An 18,085-nucleotide genomic window follows, 5' to 3' on the forward strand; every position below is an offset into this window, starting at 1 on the left:
CCGGCTAATGTATCAATCACTGTGGCCAGGGGTTTGGGACTCTATGAATTGGCTTATCTCAGCTAGCACCCACCTTTTGAACCAAAGTGAGATCAGTCCCATGCAAACCACATGGCTGCTATACTGTGGAGGAGAAATGAATACGGAGGAAGCCAAGTATATATAAATACACCTTGGGAAGGACAGCTAGTGGGTGGGGAACTCTCAGGTTGTCAAAACAGAAAGGTTTGGAAAATGAAGCAGCGTCCCAAGTAGAGAGCAAACTCAACTGCATGATCTAGATGGTATAATAGTGATAATTTAGTTCCTGTGACACATCTTTCATTCATTATCTGGTTTGATCCTTACAGTCACCCTCAGAGGCTGGCCCTGGTAGCGCCATCTCACAGTCAGGTCAAATGAAAGCTTAAATCGTTTGCTGTAGATCCCAGAGCTGGTGAGAGGCAGAGCTGGCTTTCAGACTCAGGCCCGGGGTGACAGATCAGTGGAAAGCCCTGCACCCGAGTGGGGGAGTGTGGTTCCCAGCCTGGCCTGGCTGACACTGGCCCAGGAGCCTCACGCAACTCACCTCTCACTGAGTTCTTTAGAAAGTACATTCAGACCCACTATCTTATGTGATCCTCCCAGCAACCGTATAAGGTGGCTGGTCTCACTTATGAATGAGGAAACAGGCCCAACAAGTGGCGCCTTGCCAAAATTGGGCAGGCGGGTAGCCGTGTAGCCAGGGCTCACACCTTGCAGCAAGGCCTGGGCTCTCCCTCTGCGAGCGGCCGTTCAGACAGGCGTACTGCTGATGTTTGAGAAAAGGGCCCAAGCGGGCGCCTAGCCAGGGGTGTCTGGGATGCCTGCTTCCCTGGGTCAGCTTTGGTCCCCGTGCCTTCCCTCTCCTCTGTTGGTGCAGCCTCCAAGTACACCAAAGTGGAGCAGCTGACCCTCCGGGAGCGGCTGGCCCGCCTCAACACGCACACCCTCTCCAAGAAGACCACCCGGCTGAGCCAGCTGCTGAAGCAGGAGGCGGGGCTCGTGCCCAGGGTGAGTACAGGCGGAGGACGGGTGGCATCCCAGCCGTTCCACGGGGCAGAACTGGGCAGTGGATGGGGCAGGTGGCATAGAGTCCTCTCAGAGATGAGGAGGCAGGCACCAAGGGACCGAGGTGACCTCTCAGCACTGCGCCGCCAGGAGGAGGCCGAGTCGGCACCCTCACGTGATTCTGAAGGGCCAGGTAGGGCTCTCTCCACTGCGTCCTGTGTGCTCTTTCTCTGAGTATCCTGTATGCAGATAGGAGACCTAATCTCTGGGTCTGAGCAAAGAACCAGCTTGGAAAAGCCACTAGGAGCAGCTCAGGTTGATAGAGTACTTACTCTACCCCAGGCATTATTTGATCGACACAATAAAGTAGGTGTTTTTATTACCCCATTTGCACCTGAAAAAACAGGCTCAGGGAGGGTAAAACACTTGCCCAAGGTCACACAGCTAGGGAGCCAGGACTCGGATGCTTGTGTATCTGATTCCATGATCTGAGTACAAAACCATTAAGCAGCACTCCCTGCCTCTAACCGGCCCACTCAGCTTTGGGGCTGGAGGCACTGGCTCTGATGGGCAGGGCTGTGGTAAAGGTGGTCCCCAGTGAGAGCCTGGGACGCGGATGGGGGCGTACGCTATTCCCTTCTCTCCCTGGGCATGGATATTCTCAGCTCCCACAAACGTCGCTCTCCTCTCAGACAGAAGACAAGGAATTTGATGATTTAGAAGAGAGGTTCCACTGGGTGTCGCTGTGTGTGACCGAGATGAAGAACAACGTGGCTGTTTACCTAGATAATCTGGAGGTGAGGATCCTGCCCTTAATAATGGTTGGGCTGGGCTGGGTCCCCCAGGCAGGAGGCGTGCGGGGCCCATCGGACAAGCTGGCAAACGCATCAGCTGCAGGAACCCAAAGGGAAGAGGTCACCAGGTCACTGGCTGCGGGTCAGAAGAAGGGCCACAGGCAAGCACTCCCCAGACCACAGCCTCTGAGCCCATTGAGCTCTCAGGGGGTGAGGTTCCCACTGAGTGGGGTTAAAATTCACTGGGGTCCGAGCCCTCCAGAGGGACCGTGCCAGTCTGGCACCTGGAGCAGGTGACACACTCAGGTGCCTGAGAAAGTCAGGCAGGTAATAATATTGAGTGAAATGTGCAAGTGTCTAACAGGCTGTTCACGAAACTTTTCAGTAGAGTTAAATACATACTGATATTTAGAATTTGACTGAATGCATGGATGAATAAAATCTAAAGGGGCAGCTGTTACTTGGCTTGGAGAAGCTGTTGCTGTTTGGGAATGTAGACTCAGCATAGCCAGTTCTGATTTTAGGGGGGGAAAAAAAAAACCTTTCAGATGAAATCTCATGGTATGTCCACGTGAGCAACGAATTTAATGAAAACCTAAATGCTATGCAGGCCCAAGAAAATACATTTCTACAGGCTGAATTCAGCCCACAGGAACACCAGTTTGCATGCCATCCGGTACATCATTTTCCTTGTGCCAAAATCCTTCACTGTTGTCATCGATGCTGACTCATTCTATCCATTCCGTCCCTTTTCTGTGGTTTTGTCTTCCGTCATGTCCATTTGCGCAAAGCAGCTTGGTCAGATGATAACGGGCTCTTTGGATAATGGGATTTGGGGTGGTCTTAGGGGAGTTGTGGAAAACGCAGGAGGCCGTAGTTGCAGGCCCCTCTGTGTGGGGCAGATGCCTCTGCTTGTTCCGGCTCCTCCCTGGGCCCCCTGGCAGAAGGCAGCAGGATCCTGTCACAGTGCAGCAAGACGGGAAGGGCAGCTCCCTGAGCCCGCGCAAGAGAGGATGGAGAAGCCATGAGAGAGAAAGCAGAGGCACGTGGAAGACCCATCCGGCTTTACGGGGTAGGACAGATATTTGGAAGCATTAGGTTATGTTCCCCCAGATGCAGGCTTTCGTGACAACACAGTTGTTGACATGGAATCCCACAGCAAGCACGTGACTCCATCTTTTAATCCTCTGAGCACAGGAGAAGCTGCTTTTGCTGGTATGTCTTTAACACAGGCAGAGCAAGTCTTGGGCTGGGAGCCTTCTGCAGGCAGGGATGTCCAGACAGAACTTAATGACATTGTTTGTTTTTATAGCAGTTATTCTTACATGCCTATTTGTGGCAGTTATTGCTGGTTTTCCCATTATGGTAGTGTCATAAGGTGATTTTAAAAAATACATTGATATAAATAGGAATGGTTTGTTGATTTCAAGTATTAATAGAATATGTGGAGGGGCGCCTGGGTGGCTCAGTTGGTTAAGCGACTGCCTTCGGCTCAGGTCATGATCCTGGAGTCCCTGGATCGAGTCCCGCATCGGGCTCCCTGCTCGGCAGGGAGTCTGCTTCTCCCTCTGACCCTCCCCCCTCTCATGTGCTTGCTCTCTCTCATTCTCTCTCTCTCAAATAAATAAATTAAAAAAAAAAAAAAAAATAGAATATGTGGAATATAGACATGGCAGTAAAATCACAGAGGTGCTATGCAAACACGAAGTTTGAGCAGCACTGGAATAGGGAGAAAGATGTTGGTTTAGTCTAAGGAAGAACTTTCTAATCACCCAAGTTGTGCAAGGATGGAATAGGCTGCGTGCTTCCCTGTCATGGTGGGTGTGCAGAGAACCTGGACAGCCTCTTCTGGGGGGGGCGGGGGGAGGGGGCGCATGAGATGGCTATGATGGGTCCTGATTGGCTGTCTCTGATTTGCTCTGGGTCCAGGCTTTCCTCTGCTTCAGGCCCCAGGAATATGATCTGGACATCCCTGGCGGGCCTGTGGTACAGTACTGCAGCCTGATGAGAGACCTCCAGCTCCAGGCCTTCCCACACTTTGTGAGTGGAGCTTTTCCTTTCTCCTTTCTTTGTGAGGCAGGTGGCAGAGCCTGGTAAGAATAATATTTAGGAAAAAAAAAAAAAGAATAACATTTAGGGGCCTCCTGGCTGACTCAGTCAGTAGAGCATGCAATTCTTGATCTCAGTGTGAATTCGAGCCCCACGATGGATGTAGAGATTACTTAAAAATAAAATCTTAAAAAAAAAAAAAGGAATAATATTTAGAAGCCAGGCCCTTTGTATGATTGTCGTATCCATAACCGCCCAGAGTAGTCTGCAGGGCGGAGATTATTATTAATGCATTTTACTGATAAAAATAGCCCCAGCTGATGTTTGCTGTGCCTCACTATCTGCCAGGCAGATAAGCTGCTCAGCCGTTTACATTCTTCATCTCCATTAATCCTCACAACACAGCTTAGGGGGTAGATGCTGTTAAGAGTCCCATTCTGCAGGTGAGAGGTGGAGGATCAGAGAGGGTGACTTCCCAGGTTATTCAGATGGTCGGTGGCAAGATGGGATCTGAGCCCCAAAGACTGTGTTTGTTGTCACCCCTCTCTACAAAATCTTTTAAGAGCTGTGCACAGATGTTAGGAAGTGCCAGGCCCTCTGCTAAGCTCATACATGCACTGTCCCCATTGTTCAGATGGGCACATTGAGGCCCAGAAAGTTTAGATAACATGCAAGAAGTCACAGCGAGTCGGCGGGCGTGGGACTACAGCCCGGTCCTAGCTCCCTCCAAAACCCCTTCTCCCAGTGCCTGGCCTCTGCCACTTCCTTCCCCAACCCCAAGCTCTTCTCTCCCCGCAGAAGCAGAGGCTGAAAGGCCTGGTGTGGCAGCCGTTGTGCAGCCTGGCTAAAGCCCTGGCTGGCCCTCAGAACCTGATCAAGAAGCGTCTGGACAAACTACTGGACTTCGAGAGGGTGGAAGAGAAGCTGTTGGAGGTGGGCAGCGTGACGTACGAGGAGCAGGAGGCCCGACACACGTACCAGGCCCTCAACTCCCTGCTAGTGGCCGAGCTCCCACAGCTGAACCAGCTGGCCATGCGCTGGCTGGGCCAGATCCTGTGCACATTCGTGGGCCTCCAGAGGGAACTTGCTCAGCAAGTGCTGCAGAGGGCGGAGGGCAGCTTGGCTCAGGTAAGGCCTCTGGGACCGGGGCGCCCCTGCAGGAGAGCCAGGCGGGGCCTCAGGGCGCCTGCAGCTAGCTGTTCGCGGGGGCTGGGATGGAGGGACATTAGGCCATCAGGTGCGCGGCAGGCAGCCCCGGGGACCTTCTGGACCTCTCTTGTGCCAGTTGTCCCTCCAGCAATGGGATCCGATCACGCAAACAAGGATAGAACTGGGACTCCGGGCAATTCCTGGGCTCTGGGATTCAGAAGCAGAGGAGGCTCTGCTGGGAAAATAGCAGACCTTGGGGCCCGTCCTTGGAATGTATTAGAAGTCGATGACAGAGGCCAGGCCCCTTCTACGCAGTCGGGAGTCAGTGTCTCCAGTTGGCGTTCCCGCTGCTGTTACTACTTTTAGCAGCTGCGTCCTCGCGAGCGCGTACGGTGTACCTTCCTTGTGTTATCCCAGCTCATCCTCACGCTGACCCTACAGAGTAGGTATCATCAGCATCCTCACTGCAAAAGGGGTTAGACAGCGTGCCCAAGGCCACACAGCCGGCAGCAGGATTTGAACCCTGGCAGTTCAAGTCCCGCAGCCCGGGCTCTGAACAGTGCTTGGCAGCATGTTAGAAGAGCTGTCTGCTGAAAGCAGAAATAGATTGCAAAGAAGTTTGGACGAACTTGCAAGTGCAAACGTTGAATTCAGAGCTTTGAAGACGGGGGTTGACAGAGGGAAAAAGACCGGGGTTGACGTGGGGAAGAAGACCAAGCTGCTTTCAGATCTGTCTCTGATGTCAGCGTCAGAGCTGAGGGGCTGTGGGCCTGGCCCCCAGGGCAGGCCAGCACTCTTCATACCAGCCGCTGTCTCCTGGGCTTCGTGGTCCCCAGCTGAGCCACCCCCATGCAGTGTGTTGCATGAAACTTCCTCTGAAATGCACATGCGCCACTGCCCTGGTGGCTCCTGGTCCCAGCCCACCCTGTGCTCCCACTTGCAGCACACTGCTTCTGAGTGGGACCACGTCCCTTTGCACAGACTGCTTCCTTGGCCTGAAATGCCCCCCAGCCCAGTACCCCCCATGCCTTTCACAGTGCCTGGTGCATGGTAGGAACTCCCCAAATATGTGACAGATGAATGAATCTCTCCGTGAAGCTCTCAGAACCCCCTCCTTGCGGCTGGGAGAGCCCGTCTCCCCATCGTGTGTACTCCAACAGCCCGTAGGAGGCGCTGTGCTAAGCACTTCGCAGAGCCTGCCTTCAGCTGGGATGCTGGATGAAGCCGTTTTTCCTTATTGAGGAGGACTGGAACTATAGGCTTTTATTCTTTTTGGCCTTCAAAGCATTTAGTACAGAGTTCTGTCTCAGACACGCTTTTTGAATTTAATTAAGCCTGAACCATCTGCAAAAAGAAGCGTTTCTCTTTCCTGAAGGCAGAGGGTCAATCTGATTAGATGATCTTGTCATCCTCTTCCCGCCCTCTGGTTCCGTCTCCAGGGCTGCCAGGCCCCCTGTGTTCAGACTGGGATGTGCGGGGCTGGGAGTGTTGCAGGATGCCCGTAGCAGGAAGGTAACTTTATAAAAGCAGAAAGAGGGCCTTTCCTGGTTGGGCCTGTCGTTTAGAATGTCAGAGCCTGCCGGGGATTGGTGCCAGCTTCTTTGTCTGTGTCCCATGGCCCATCCCCCTGGACCAGTCCTGTGGAGCCCGGGAAAGGCCTGCATGGTAGAACCTCAATCTGTCTGCATCCTGGGGGCAGGGGGAAAGGCTCTGAGTCAGACCCAAGAGCAGCGAGCTTGGTGACAAGCCGAGAGGACATGTCTCTGTTAGCTGTGGGTCTTACTGGTTCCTAGGTTGTGTGGGAAGAATGCAGCAGATGGCTAGCAGGGCCAGGGTCTCAGGATGGAGCATTACTCAGAGCTCCTAGGGTTCCAAACCAGCTGAGGCATAAAGAAGGACGTCCTCATTTGCATAACGGGGAGGCCCAGGAGGGGATCGAGCCCCGGGCAGGGTGCATTCAGTACAAATAATGTTGTCAGGGCTCCGGCTTTCGCTCCACCTCCTAGTTCTGTTTCCCTGTCTGGGCTGGCTTCATTGTCAGGCCAACCTTTTTCTGCACGGTGGGAGAGACTGCTTTTATGCCTCAGCATCTAAAGGAAAAGTTTTCCTCTCATTCTCAGCCTTCATGTACCAACTCTGACGGGAGGCTTCTGCTTGGCCTTGCTTGGGTTCATTGTCTAGTCCGTGGGCTGCTCACGGTGGATGGGAGAGGGAGGCCGTGCCTGCCAGCCCTGTGGCTGCCGCCCCACGGCGGGCAATACTCCTGGACCCCACGGAGGGACGCTTTCTTGAAGGACACCAAGTGGGGCAGTCAGCAGGCAAAAACTACTGCTGACAAAGACGTAAAGACCCATCTCCACACATCTGGGGCTAGAATGTAGGCTGCCAGAGTCTTTCTGTCCCCTTTCTCCTGGAGATGGCTCTGAGGACAGTGTCTGTCCCACCCAGCTGCCCCACTACCACCTCTCGGAGCTGGCCTTCAGGAAGCTGGTGGAGGACGCACTGGGCCAGACTGGTCACCAGCTTCGCTCCTTTCAAGAGAACTTTGAGAAAGTGCTGCCACCTCCCACCGTGCAAGTAAGTCTCCTCACCCCGCAGACCGTCCAGTCCTTCCCCTGCCAGTGGGGTCAGGCCCGATCCCGTTTCCTTTTCCTTTTCCTCCCCCAGGGTTCCTTGTACCCTTTCCCTCTCTTCTTTCTGTCTGTGAGCTGGAGGGGGTGTTGGGATTCACACCACCTACACACATGCTCTTCGTGGCCAACAAACATAAGAGCAGAACAGTAGAATATTAAGTGAAATTAGACATAATAACAGACAAGTGGCATTAGCATCCCCAAACCTGGAACTTCACATTTTTTTAATCAAAGCCTCTGTTTCCTCACCATCTCACTGAACTGGCTTCAGATACCAGCATTCAGGATGAATAAAAAGTTGGAATAACAAATCATTTAAATTTTATTTTTGCTGTGGAATTTTTAATTGCAAGAGACAGTATTTCAGCTGCATTATGGTTTACAGACTTTGGCGGGCCAAATCCTTCTTTGCAGTAAAGTATTTTTCTCTAAAATAGAAGGAAAGGGAATCTTCCAGTGGACTTGAAGGATGTCCCCAGGTAGTATATTTCAGAAGTGGAACTGAAGTAGCTGAAGGGAGGAGGGGGCCCCACATGGGGACAGGCCTGGATGAGAGGATCCTGAAACTCTTCGTTCAGTCACATGTGAAATGTGAAATGAAGGACCGGGAGATGGCCAGGATTCCCCAGAAGGGAGAAGGGGGCTCCAGAGACCCAGAGAGACAAGGAAAGGAGCCCAGCAGAGCTGGCCCATAGAGGTGGCCTGCACACCTGACTGGAATGCAGAGAAGGCCAAAGGCCATCAGGGATGCAGGAGGAGAGTGGACTCTTCCTTGGGCCACAGCCACCCCCTTCCTCCCCCACACCGAGGCTGTCCCAGCCAGAAGTCCCATGGTGGGGGGGGGGGGGCATGGGCCCTGCAGCGTTGGGGGAGGATGGGGCAGAAAGTAAAGAGCAGAGCAGCTACTGGGATGAGTCCTGGGAAGCTCCTCTCTCTGGCTACTTGAGACACAATAACATTTGTCTTATTGGAAAAATATTCCATGCTGATCGTAGAAAAAAGAGAAGACACAGAGAAACAAAAAAGAGAAACAAATGGGAACAGCATAATCCCAGTGTGTGTTGCAAATTGGTAGGAAGACAAGAGATGCCCCCTCTTTTCCACCTTTGTTTCCGCCCCACCCACACACACCCCTCCTATAAATTCCTGACTTCTTTGGCTAAGGGTTCAGAACCCACAGAAGTGAGGTGGTCACCTAGGACAGAAGCAGTCCTCGTGATACTTTCCCATGTCTCCCCTTGGTCCCTCCAGGGAATACTGCTGTTCTCTGCCCGGGGCCTCTCAGACTTGAGAAAGAAGGCAAATGTTTCTACACCGCTGGCTTTCATACTCAGGGTAACACCTCCATTCTGAAAAAAAGCTACCCTGTCTCCACTTCCACCTAAGGGCCCATTTAGAAACATCAGGTTCTCCTAGTTCTTGATCCTGACTAGTGAACCCCATTGGAGTAGGGGTAATGGCAGAGTCTGTGCCCAGACGTCCCCGAAGGGCACTTCTGTCTGCTTTTCCTACACCAAGCACCACCTCCCCCCAGAAATAACCACATAGAATATGATCTCTCTCTATATATATATACACACACACAAACACACACACATACATAGTCAGAGAGAGAGTGTATAGTAAATCTATATTCAACATTTTTAGTTTCTTCTTTGTTTTACAAAAAGAGACAGTCACCCCTGAGTCTCTTCTTGGTGATACTTTTGCTGGAAGCAATGAACAAGAAAACAAAGGCAATGCCAGGAGATTTTTGGATGCATGGACAGCACCACTGAGTCATTCGTCCCAGCTAGATGGCAGTTTCCATCAGGCAAAGCTGTCTTCTGTGTTTCTTTTACCCCATTCACAAGGCTTACTGTGCCTTGTAAACAGTAGGTGCTCAATAAATACTTGTGGAATAAAAGCTAGCACTCCCTTCACACGTGAGGGAGGGTCTGCACGCGTCACCCTCCGCCGGCGTTCAAAGCAGCCATACGCCTGGCGCCCGCGTGAAGCTCACGGTCCTGCTCATTCAGGCCGAAAGACCTGTGCCAGGCTTTTTCCTGTGGGATAATCTAGCTTGATGCTGTGGCCAGAATTTAGGGCCCCATCCTAGAGTTCTGTAACTGAGAACTTTTGGAATCTGAATTAGGATTTTAGAAAATCCCGGAAGTTTAGACCTAGGAGGGATGTTAGAGGTTAAATGAGAGGGTGTTTTGTGCGGTTGTTTTTTGTTTTTGTTTTTTTTTTTGAGATCCCTTTGGATCCTAAGAGTGTGTTCTTCCTCTAACCCAGCCATCTGTTAGCGAGGAGACTGTTGCCCACTGGCAGCAGAGGTGGGATCGGCGTGGGATTCCTGGCTGTCAGCACGTGGGCGTATGCTGGCACCAGCTCTGACACGCCAACTCAGGCACCTGTGTCTCTCTTTGTCCCTCCCCCCCCCCGCCCAGCCACTCCTTCCAGGAGCTGAGCGCCAGGTGCAGGCTCTCCTGAGCAGGTATGGCCCCGAAAAGCTGTACCAGGTGACAAGCGGCGTCAGTGGGGCTGGGACTCTGGACCTGACACTGCCGCGGGGCCAAATCGTGGCTCTCCTTCAAAACAAGGACACCAGAGGCAACAGCAGTCGCTGGCTGGTGGACACTGGGGGTACGTGGGGCTTCATGGGCTCTTCCCCTCCCTCTGGGAAACCCCCCAACAGGAACCAGTGGGGAGATCCAGGTGTGGGCAGGGGTCTGGCTGTGCAAATCCAGGATGGGAATTGACACAGGTGAAAGTGCAGGGCTTGGGGCACAGCCAGCTTAGTGTGGCCCGTGACATGCCACAAAGAGGAAGTGAGTCTTACATTGCTACATCTGTTATTCAGCACTTACTGTGTGCCTTGGGGACCTCACAGGCCGTTGGGGTAGACAGAGGTGTACGGAGAGAGTCCAGCATCACCCTGAAAGGTGTGGATACGCAGAGAGGGCGCGCTTGGATCCCAGCTGCAGGGAGACATCTGGTATCCAGAACGAGGGACGTGTGGTCCTGTCTCCCATGCACTGGTCCCACCCTTGGATGTGCCACTCAGGTCTGGGTGCCCCAGTGTAACTGGGCAGGAGGCAGGTGGCACCTTGAACCCAAGAGGAGATGGCCCAGCCATGTGTTCCAAAAAGGGGCCTGTGACCCACAAGATGAGGGTCACACAGGATTATTGGGAGGGGACCCACAGACAGTTTTCCCCCTTCAGACAGTTTATCATAATTGTTATTGAAATATTTTTCTGCATATGAGAGAAACTCATACATAAACCTGTGATTTTATTCGTAATAGAACAAGTCTAAGTTTTAAAAAGTGAGTCTATCAAAAAATTAAGTGGGTGACTCTTGATCTTGCTTCAGGTCTTGATCTCAGGGTCATGAGTTCAAGCCCATGTTGGCCTCCACGCTAGGCATGGAGCCTACTTTTAAAAAGAAATTAAGAAAACAGTACAAATCCAGCAGAAACCGTGAAAGGGCAGTCTCGTGACTCAAGTTGACAAACAACTGAACGGGGATTCAGGCTGGCCACTGGGGTCAAGAGGACTGAGTTTGGATTCCAAATCAGCCACTTTACCAACTGTGTGATCTCAGAGAAGTTACAGAGCCTCTCTGAGCTGCAGGGGCTCGGCCATCAGATGGAAACAACAGTACTGACCTGGAGGGCTGATGTGAAGACTGGACAATTGAATGCCGCTTTGGCACCTAGCAAGCCCTCGGGAGGTGTCGGCCGTGGGCGGGGATAGTGACCAGAACAGTACTGGGGTAGCTGTTCATGAGCAGGGACTGGGGGCACTCAGCGAAGAGAAAGGCAGTTGCTGCCTCCTGGAAAAGGCTGTCCTGGGTGAGGAAACAGCCCTACTCTAGGCCTCTGCTCAAGGGGAAGGGGATCAGTGGGCCCAGCACCAGGAAAGCTGTGTTTATACCAGCCCAAGGAAGAACTTCTTATGTCTGTCAAAGCTGTTCAAAACAGAGTGGGCTGCCTCAGTAGGGAATAAGCACCCTGTCACTGGGGGTGTGCAAGTAGAAGCTGGAAACAGTGAGTGTGGGTTGGTTAGGGGTGGGTTTGTGAGTTTCCTGGATGACTTTTTCAGGTCCTCTTTAGTGCTGGGAAGCTGTGCTGGAGGTATTCACATCCCTGAATGGTGCTGATTCCTCTGTCACTAAAAGGGATGGGAAGGTGGTCTGCAGCCAGATAACGTTCTGCGTGTCCTGTAGGACATCGAGGGTATGTGCCGGCTGGGAAACTGGAGCTGTACCGTGTCACCCCCAGGCAGGAGGAGGTCAAAGAGCAGGAGTGGCCTCACAAGGACTCCCGTCACCTAACACCACAGCCCACTCCAGCCCCCGTCCCCTCTGTCCCAGTGGTGACCCAGGTGAGTCTGGGAGAGGGCTGGGGTTTGCCTCCCCATGGCCACCTGGAGTGGGGCTTTGATTTCCCTCCTGCTGGAAGAGGCTACCATCCTGTGAGGCCAGGGCCTTGGTCAGTGGCCTCACCAGTGTCCTGGTCAGGAGTGAACCTGGAAAAAGGAGCCTCCCATCCCTGCCACATCAACAAACCCTTGCTCCGTATCAGCAGGGCAAGTGGGATTCATTCATTCATTCATTCATTCAGTATTTGCCAGGCAATGTGCTGGATGAGAGATGTAATAATGAGCAAAAGTAAATCTTGGTCGTTGCCTTCCTCAGATTTATAATCTGGGGGTGGGGAAAACAGCAATTAATAAAATAATCATGTGAGTCATTGTAAAGTTAGAGCAGTGATAAATGCCAGAGCCCTAGGTGGGAGAGATTCAGGAAAGGCTTTTCTAAGAAAAATGATGCTTTTTCTCAGATTTGAAGGGTGAGCAGGGATTAATTGGATAAAGGGACTGTGCCAGGCTGTGAGTGGGAAGAGCTCCCCAGAAAGCGTGCCTAGTGAACACAAAGGGGCCGGGGTGTGTGTGTGTGTGTGTACACAAAGGAGGGGTGCATGAGGAACTGAATGAAGGGGGTGTGGCCGGGGAGAGAGGGTAGGGGTGAGGTACTGCTAGAGAGGTGGGCAGGGCCTTGTGGACTTGGCGAGGGTGTCAGCCTTCGCTTCAGAGCAATGGGAAACCTACATGCATGTTCACAACAGCATTATTCATAATTGCCAGAAAGTAGAAACAACTGAAATGTCCATCAGCGGGTGGATGGATAAGCAAAATGTGGCATATCCATACAATGGCATATTACTCAGCCATAAAAAAGAAGGGAGGGCCAATACGTGCTGTCACATGCAACTCCGTACAAAAGGCCATGTGTTGTATGACTCTGTTTATATGAAATGTCCAGACCAGGCAAATGCATAGAGACGGGAAGTAGATTAGTGGTTGGCTGCGGGGTGGGGGGTTGGGAAAGGACTGCTGTCTTGTGTGGGGTTTCTTTTTGAGGGGATGAAAATGTTCTGGAATTAGTAATGATGGTTGCACAGCCTTTGAACATATTAAAAACTACTGAATTGTGCACTTTGAAAAGATGACTGTTACGGTATTTGAATTCTGTCTCAAAACAAAAAGTGATGGGAAGCCATGAAAGGGTTTGGCTTTGCTGGGACGGAGTCCTCGAGGGAGGAGAAGCTCCGTGGGGTCGCTGTGAGGGCTGGATGAGATAGGAAGGCCAGGCGGGGCCAAAGTGAGCCTCAGTAAACGGCAGCCACGCTCCCAGTTAGAAAAGGGCTTCACCGGTGACAGGTAAGCGGCAGAAAGGGCCGGAGCAGCGGCGGGGAGCAGCGGCGGAACCCAGAGGCTGGTGCTGAATGGCCCAGGCAGGAGCCTCAGGGGGGCGGTGTGCGGGCTGCCGAGAAGCCTGTGGAATCTGAGGTGTGCGGCTTGCGGCACGTCCCCGGGAAGGCTCCGAGGGCCAGTGCCTGGAGCATTACCCACAGGTGGTGCATCGGGGCTGCCTCCTGCTGGGCATTCCTGCCTTTCAGCAAAGGACCCACAAGGAGCTCCCCAGAGGGCCTGGCCACCCAGCTCGGCCCCAGCTCCACCCAGCGCGGGCAGCGTCTCTAGGAACCCTGCTGCGGGTGAGCCCAGCTGTCCATCTTCCCAGACACATCAGCTGCTTCCTCTGTTCATGGGTCCACACTTGTGGGGTCATCCCAGTCCTCCCCAGCTTCTGACAACAGGAATGGTAAACAGAATCAGAGCAGCCTGCATTTACTGAGCCCTGAGCATGTACCAGGCACAGACGTACATCGTTTGTTGAATTCCCACAGTTACCTGGAGGGGAGGATGTTATTACTTCCATTTTGCAGATGATGAAACTGAGGCCAGGGAAGTGAAATATTAGCCTAATAAATGCCCTCCCCTCTAGTTTTTTGTCCAGTTCAATTACTTTCCCTAAAAATTAACCAAGTCCCCCAACCCCCAGTCTCTACTCCAAGTTGGGAAGCAGGCCTGGGCGGATGACACCCTCAGATCTGGGCAGGGTGTTGGGGGAGAGGGTGCCATGTCCTCTGCTCAGTGGGGTGGCAGCCGTGGACCGAGGGCACCCATTCTGACAGGCCTGGCTTCGTTGCCATGTGGTTTTGTTTTTTTTTTTTTTAAAGATTTTATTCATTTGACAGAGAGAGACACAGCGAGAGAGGGAACACAAGCAGGGGGAATGGGAGAGGGAGAAGCAGGCTTCCCACGGAGCAGGGAGCCCGATGCGGGGGCTCGATCCCAGGACCCTGGGATCATGACCTGAGCCGAAGGCAGACGCTTAACGACTGAGCCACCTAGGCGCCCCTGCCATGTGGTTTTGAATAAGCTCTTTGACTTCTCTGAGTCTCGATTTCCTTATCTGAAAAATGGGGCAAATGGAATTATAGAACTGTGAAAGTCAAGGCCAAGTAGCACCTGGAACAGAGCCTGGCACGCAGTTGGTGTTGCTGACGGAAGACGAAGCAGCAGGCTTCATCTTTAGCATGAGGATGTCCTTGGGTGGCGGCGACTGCCCAGCCTTGGGGACTGAGTCGGGTCGGGGCAGGGGGCGAGCAGGAAGAAGAGCGTCTCTGCGCTGGGTTTGTCTGTCCCCCGCTCTGACCGTTTCTGTGTCGCTCCCCATGTGTTTCAGGCGGTGGCAGTGTACCCCTTTGTGGCCAGAAGCAGCCATGAAGTGAGTCTGCAGGCGGGCCAGCTGGTGACTGTCCTGGAGGCCCAGGACAAGAAGGGGAACCCGGAATGGAGCCTCGTGGAAGTGAATGAGCAGCGGGGATATGTGCCTTCCAGCTTCCTGGCCAGGGCCGCAAGCCCAGCTCCATGGGGCTGGGGTCTGCCCTCCTAGGGGGCCCGCCGTGGAGCCCAGGCTGCCAAGGGACAGGGAGGCTTAGATGCTAGGACCTTGTGGGGGCGGAAGGGGAGATCAGGCCGAGGTAGGGTGAAGGGCAAGCAGAAGCGGTGGGTGGGCCTTGCAGGAGTGCCTGGCATGGGTGAGCATGAAAGGCTCCAGCCAGAACCGCTCGTCAGGTCTGCGGAAAAGGTGGTTCCCATCTGAAGTCACAACAGCTTGGATGGCAGGTCAAGGCGATGAGAACTTGCTGTAGCCTATGGCCCATCTTACCTGTGCTCTCATCCAGCCCTGCCCACCAGAGTGGGTCACCCAGGTGAATGTTACCTGTGTGCGATGGGGTTGCGGGGAGGGGGGCACTGGACACGTCCAGAGCTGCCTGGCCTGACGGTTCACTCCCTCCGTGTGGCATCAGGAGACACCGCAGCCGACCCACACTGGCAGCTGAGTTATCTTGGGCAGTGAACCCCCTCAGAGCCCTCTCTAGCTGAGGAGAAAGGGCTTGTGGGCAACGGAAGGTTCTCAGGAGATTCTTGGCTGAGTCTCGGAGCGGGTGTGGCCAGGTCACAGTTCTGGAATGTGTTTAGGCAAATTCAGAGACTGTTCCAGGGACCGGGAGATTTTGAGGGTGTGTTACGTGGGGTGTGTGAGGCTGTTGTGTTCTCGGGACTAGGGAACAAAGGGCATGCAAATTGCTTAGGCAGCTCTGTGCGGCAGGTGATCAACAGCCTGGTGGGTGGGGGAGCTTGGTGTTGGTTTGCTTTCCTGTTTCTGGAAGTCGGGAGCCAGGGGGATCCCCGGGTGGTTTCAGGGCCTGGAGGCGGCAGGTGAGTGTGATGTCAGTTGGCTGTAGGGCCTTAGACATAGGACACAACCTCAGTTTTCCCATCCACAAAGACCTAACTCACAGGGCTGTGGTGAGAATGGCCTGAGGGAAGCTCCTTGTAAATTGGGAAGTGTGATAAAAATGTAAATGGCCACTGGTAGCAGGATGCCCCCGGAAGTGGTCTCAGGATGGCTCCAGCCTCCAGCGCCCGGCTGCAGACAAGCATGCGTGCTGCCGCTGGCCCCGCCCGGGCCGTGGCGGACACTGGGGATCAGCGTGGTGACCTTTCCCCTCAGCCCAGGGGCACCTCAGGACCCTTCTCCATGCTGTGTTCTAGGTAGCCAGTCTCTCGAACTTGGTGAGATCAAACCCATTGTCATCCCTTTCTAGGACCTGGAAATGGGAAAACAGTTCCTGTTCAAGGCAGACTGACCCAACGGGGCCATTTTGGGTGCAGCCACTGTTGAATCATCCTCTCCGGGTTGTCAGTTTGGCTAAGATACATCTCAAGATTCACAGAAGTGGGAAAAGGTGGTCCAGTCTGATCTGTAATACAAATTATATATTTGGGGACCGACCCAAGTTGGAGAGTGTGGGGGAAAATCCAGTGGTAGTTTAGACTTATTTCCAAGAACATCTCCATGGTATTATAACTGTAGTGCGTAACGCTGTTAGCTCTGGCTTTCCAGGGCTTTGAAGAAATACATACGTGCCTGCGTGAGATCTTCACCTCACTCCTCGGCTTGTGAGAGCGGGAAGATGCATCATGCAAGAGAAACTCAGTCCCCACCGGCCCTGTCCCGGCACCAAATTCACTCTATAAGATGCTCTTGACTCATTTTCCTTTCTTTTTCCTACTCAGATTTCTAATACAAATAGGAGGCATAGGGGAGCAGATAATAACGTAGGAAATCCGTTTGTGGGTTCCTCGGTGCTTACTGAGAATTTCCTGTGGACTAGAACCCCAGCTCAGGCTTCTCAACCTGGCTGCTTGCCCGTTCCCCCGCCCCCCGCAAAGATTGTAATAGAGTCGGTCTGGGGTGTGGCCAGGCCCTCAGGAACTCAGAAAGCTCCCCAGGTGCTTCTGGTGTGTCACCAGGAGTGGGGACCTCGACCCTAGACACGCAGTAGTGGACGAGACAGGCCTGCGGTCGGAAGTGGCCACCAGCTGTAAGCTAGGATGTGCCCCTTCTGAGTTCTGCCCTAGCTCAGATGTTTTGAACAGGCAGTTTTAAAGGTGCTTTGAAAGAGGACAGCCTGTTCTGTCGGTCCCAGAATGTATATTTATTAAGTGCCATTAAGAGGGACCTGAACAAAACTGGATATTCTTGAAGGAGGAAGAGAGAAACCTGGAATATACTTGGAACCACATCTATCTCATGAGGGGAAAATGCAAATGTCTTCAGTAGCACACGGGTTGTGGTTTCTTGTAGACCAGGGAAGGAGGTCCAGAGTCACCGACGGCTGAGAAAAATGCATGTTGAGAGAGAGAGAATGGCCTGGATTTTCTCCAGGGGCCTCTATGTAATGTGCCTCCCCCCTCCCCGCCCCCCCGATGCCCGGAGCCATTGCACTGTCTTATGTATTGCACTTCGGGGCTGCCACATGCTAAACTTGCTCAGGTATTTGCCTGGGAACCAAACAAGGCTGATCCCCAGGGTGGCCCTTGCTCCCTGCCACAGGGTGCGTCCTCTTTAACCTTTTGGGCCCAAGCCCAGGTTTAAACATGAGGACAAGGTTACAGTATGGAGGAAAGATGAATGAACGCCTGCTTACTGTGAGGAGCTCTAGCTTGGTGAATCAGTGACGTGAACCACGGAGAATAAAGGACTTCAAAGATGAAAATGTCTCTGGAGTTTGCGGAACTCTAACCATTGGATAGTCAGATGCCCCAGTGTGACAGGTGCTCACTGGACACCTACTGTTCATAAAAATGGGACCTCATTTGTTCATGCATTCATTTTTTTCTTTTTTAAAAGACTATACTTATTTGAGAGAGAGCTCACGTGCACACAAGCGGAGGGGTGGGTGGGGAGAGGCAGAGGGAGAAGCAGACTCCCCGCTGAGCAGGGAGCACAACTCAGGGCTCAATCCCAGGACCCAGAGATAATGACCTGAGCCAAAGGCAGATGCTTAACTGACTGAGCCCCCCAGGCACCCCTCATGTGTTCATTTGAGGAGGGTCTCCCACACACTGCTGACGCCTCTAGGAGTTGGCCTCAGCTGCTGGGATACAGGGAGAAGTCAGAGAAGTCAGACAGATGGGGGCCCTGTCCTCCCAAAGCCCACAGTCTCGGGAGGGAGACAGACAAG

General features: G+C 53.1%; 1 protein-coding gene across 10 annotated transcripts in view; it reads left to right on the plus strand.

The window, feature by feature from the left end:
* Nucleotides 1-17,786, plus strand: part of ARHGEF37 (Rho guanine nucleotide exchange factor 37) — a 49,389-nt gene extending 31,603 nt beyond the window's left edge. For 9 of the 10 annotated variants that reach the window (XM_032395283.1, XM_032395286.1, XM_032395284.1 and 6 more), the window contains 8 exons: nucleotides 902-1,032; nucleotides 1,722-1,826; nucleotides 3,753-3,863; nucleotides 4,671-5,000; nucleotides 7,470-7,598; nucleotides 10,087-10,282; nucleotides 11,869-12,026; nucleotides 14,734-17,786. In XM_032395283.1, coding sequence (XP_032251174.1) covers nucleotides 902-1,032; nucleotides 1,722-1,826; nucleotides 3,753-3,863; nucleotides 4,671-5,000; nucleotides 7,470-7,598; nucleotides 10,087-10,282; nucleotides 11,869-12,026; nucleotides 14,734-14,943 — 1,370 coding nt within the window. In that variant the 3' untranslated portion in view covers nucleotides 14,944-17,786. The remainder of the gene's footprint in view (nucleotides 1-901; nucleotides 1,033-1,721; nucleotides 1,827-3,752; nucleotides 3,864-4,670; nucleotides 5,001-7,469; nucleotides 7,599-10,086; nucleotides 10,283-11,868; nucleotides 12,027-14,733) is intronic. The other variant, XM_032395290.1, reaches the window with a different exon arrangement.
* Nucleotides 17,787-18,085: the final 299 nt, after the last annotated feature.

The sequence above is a fragment of the Phoca vitulina genome, unplaced genomic scaffold, assembly GCF_004348235.1.
Source record: "Phoca vitulina isolate PV1807 unplaced genomic scaffold, GSC_HSeal_1.0 scaffold83, whole genome shotgun sequence".
Lineage (NCBI taxonomy): Eukaryota > Metazoa > Chordata > Mammalia > Carnivora > Phocidae > Phoca > Phoca vitulina.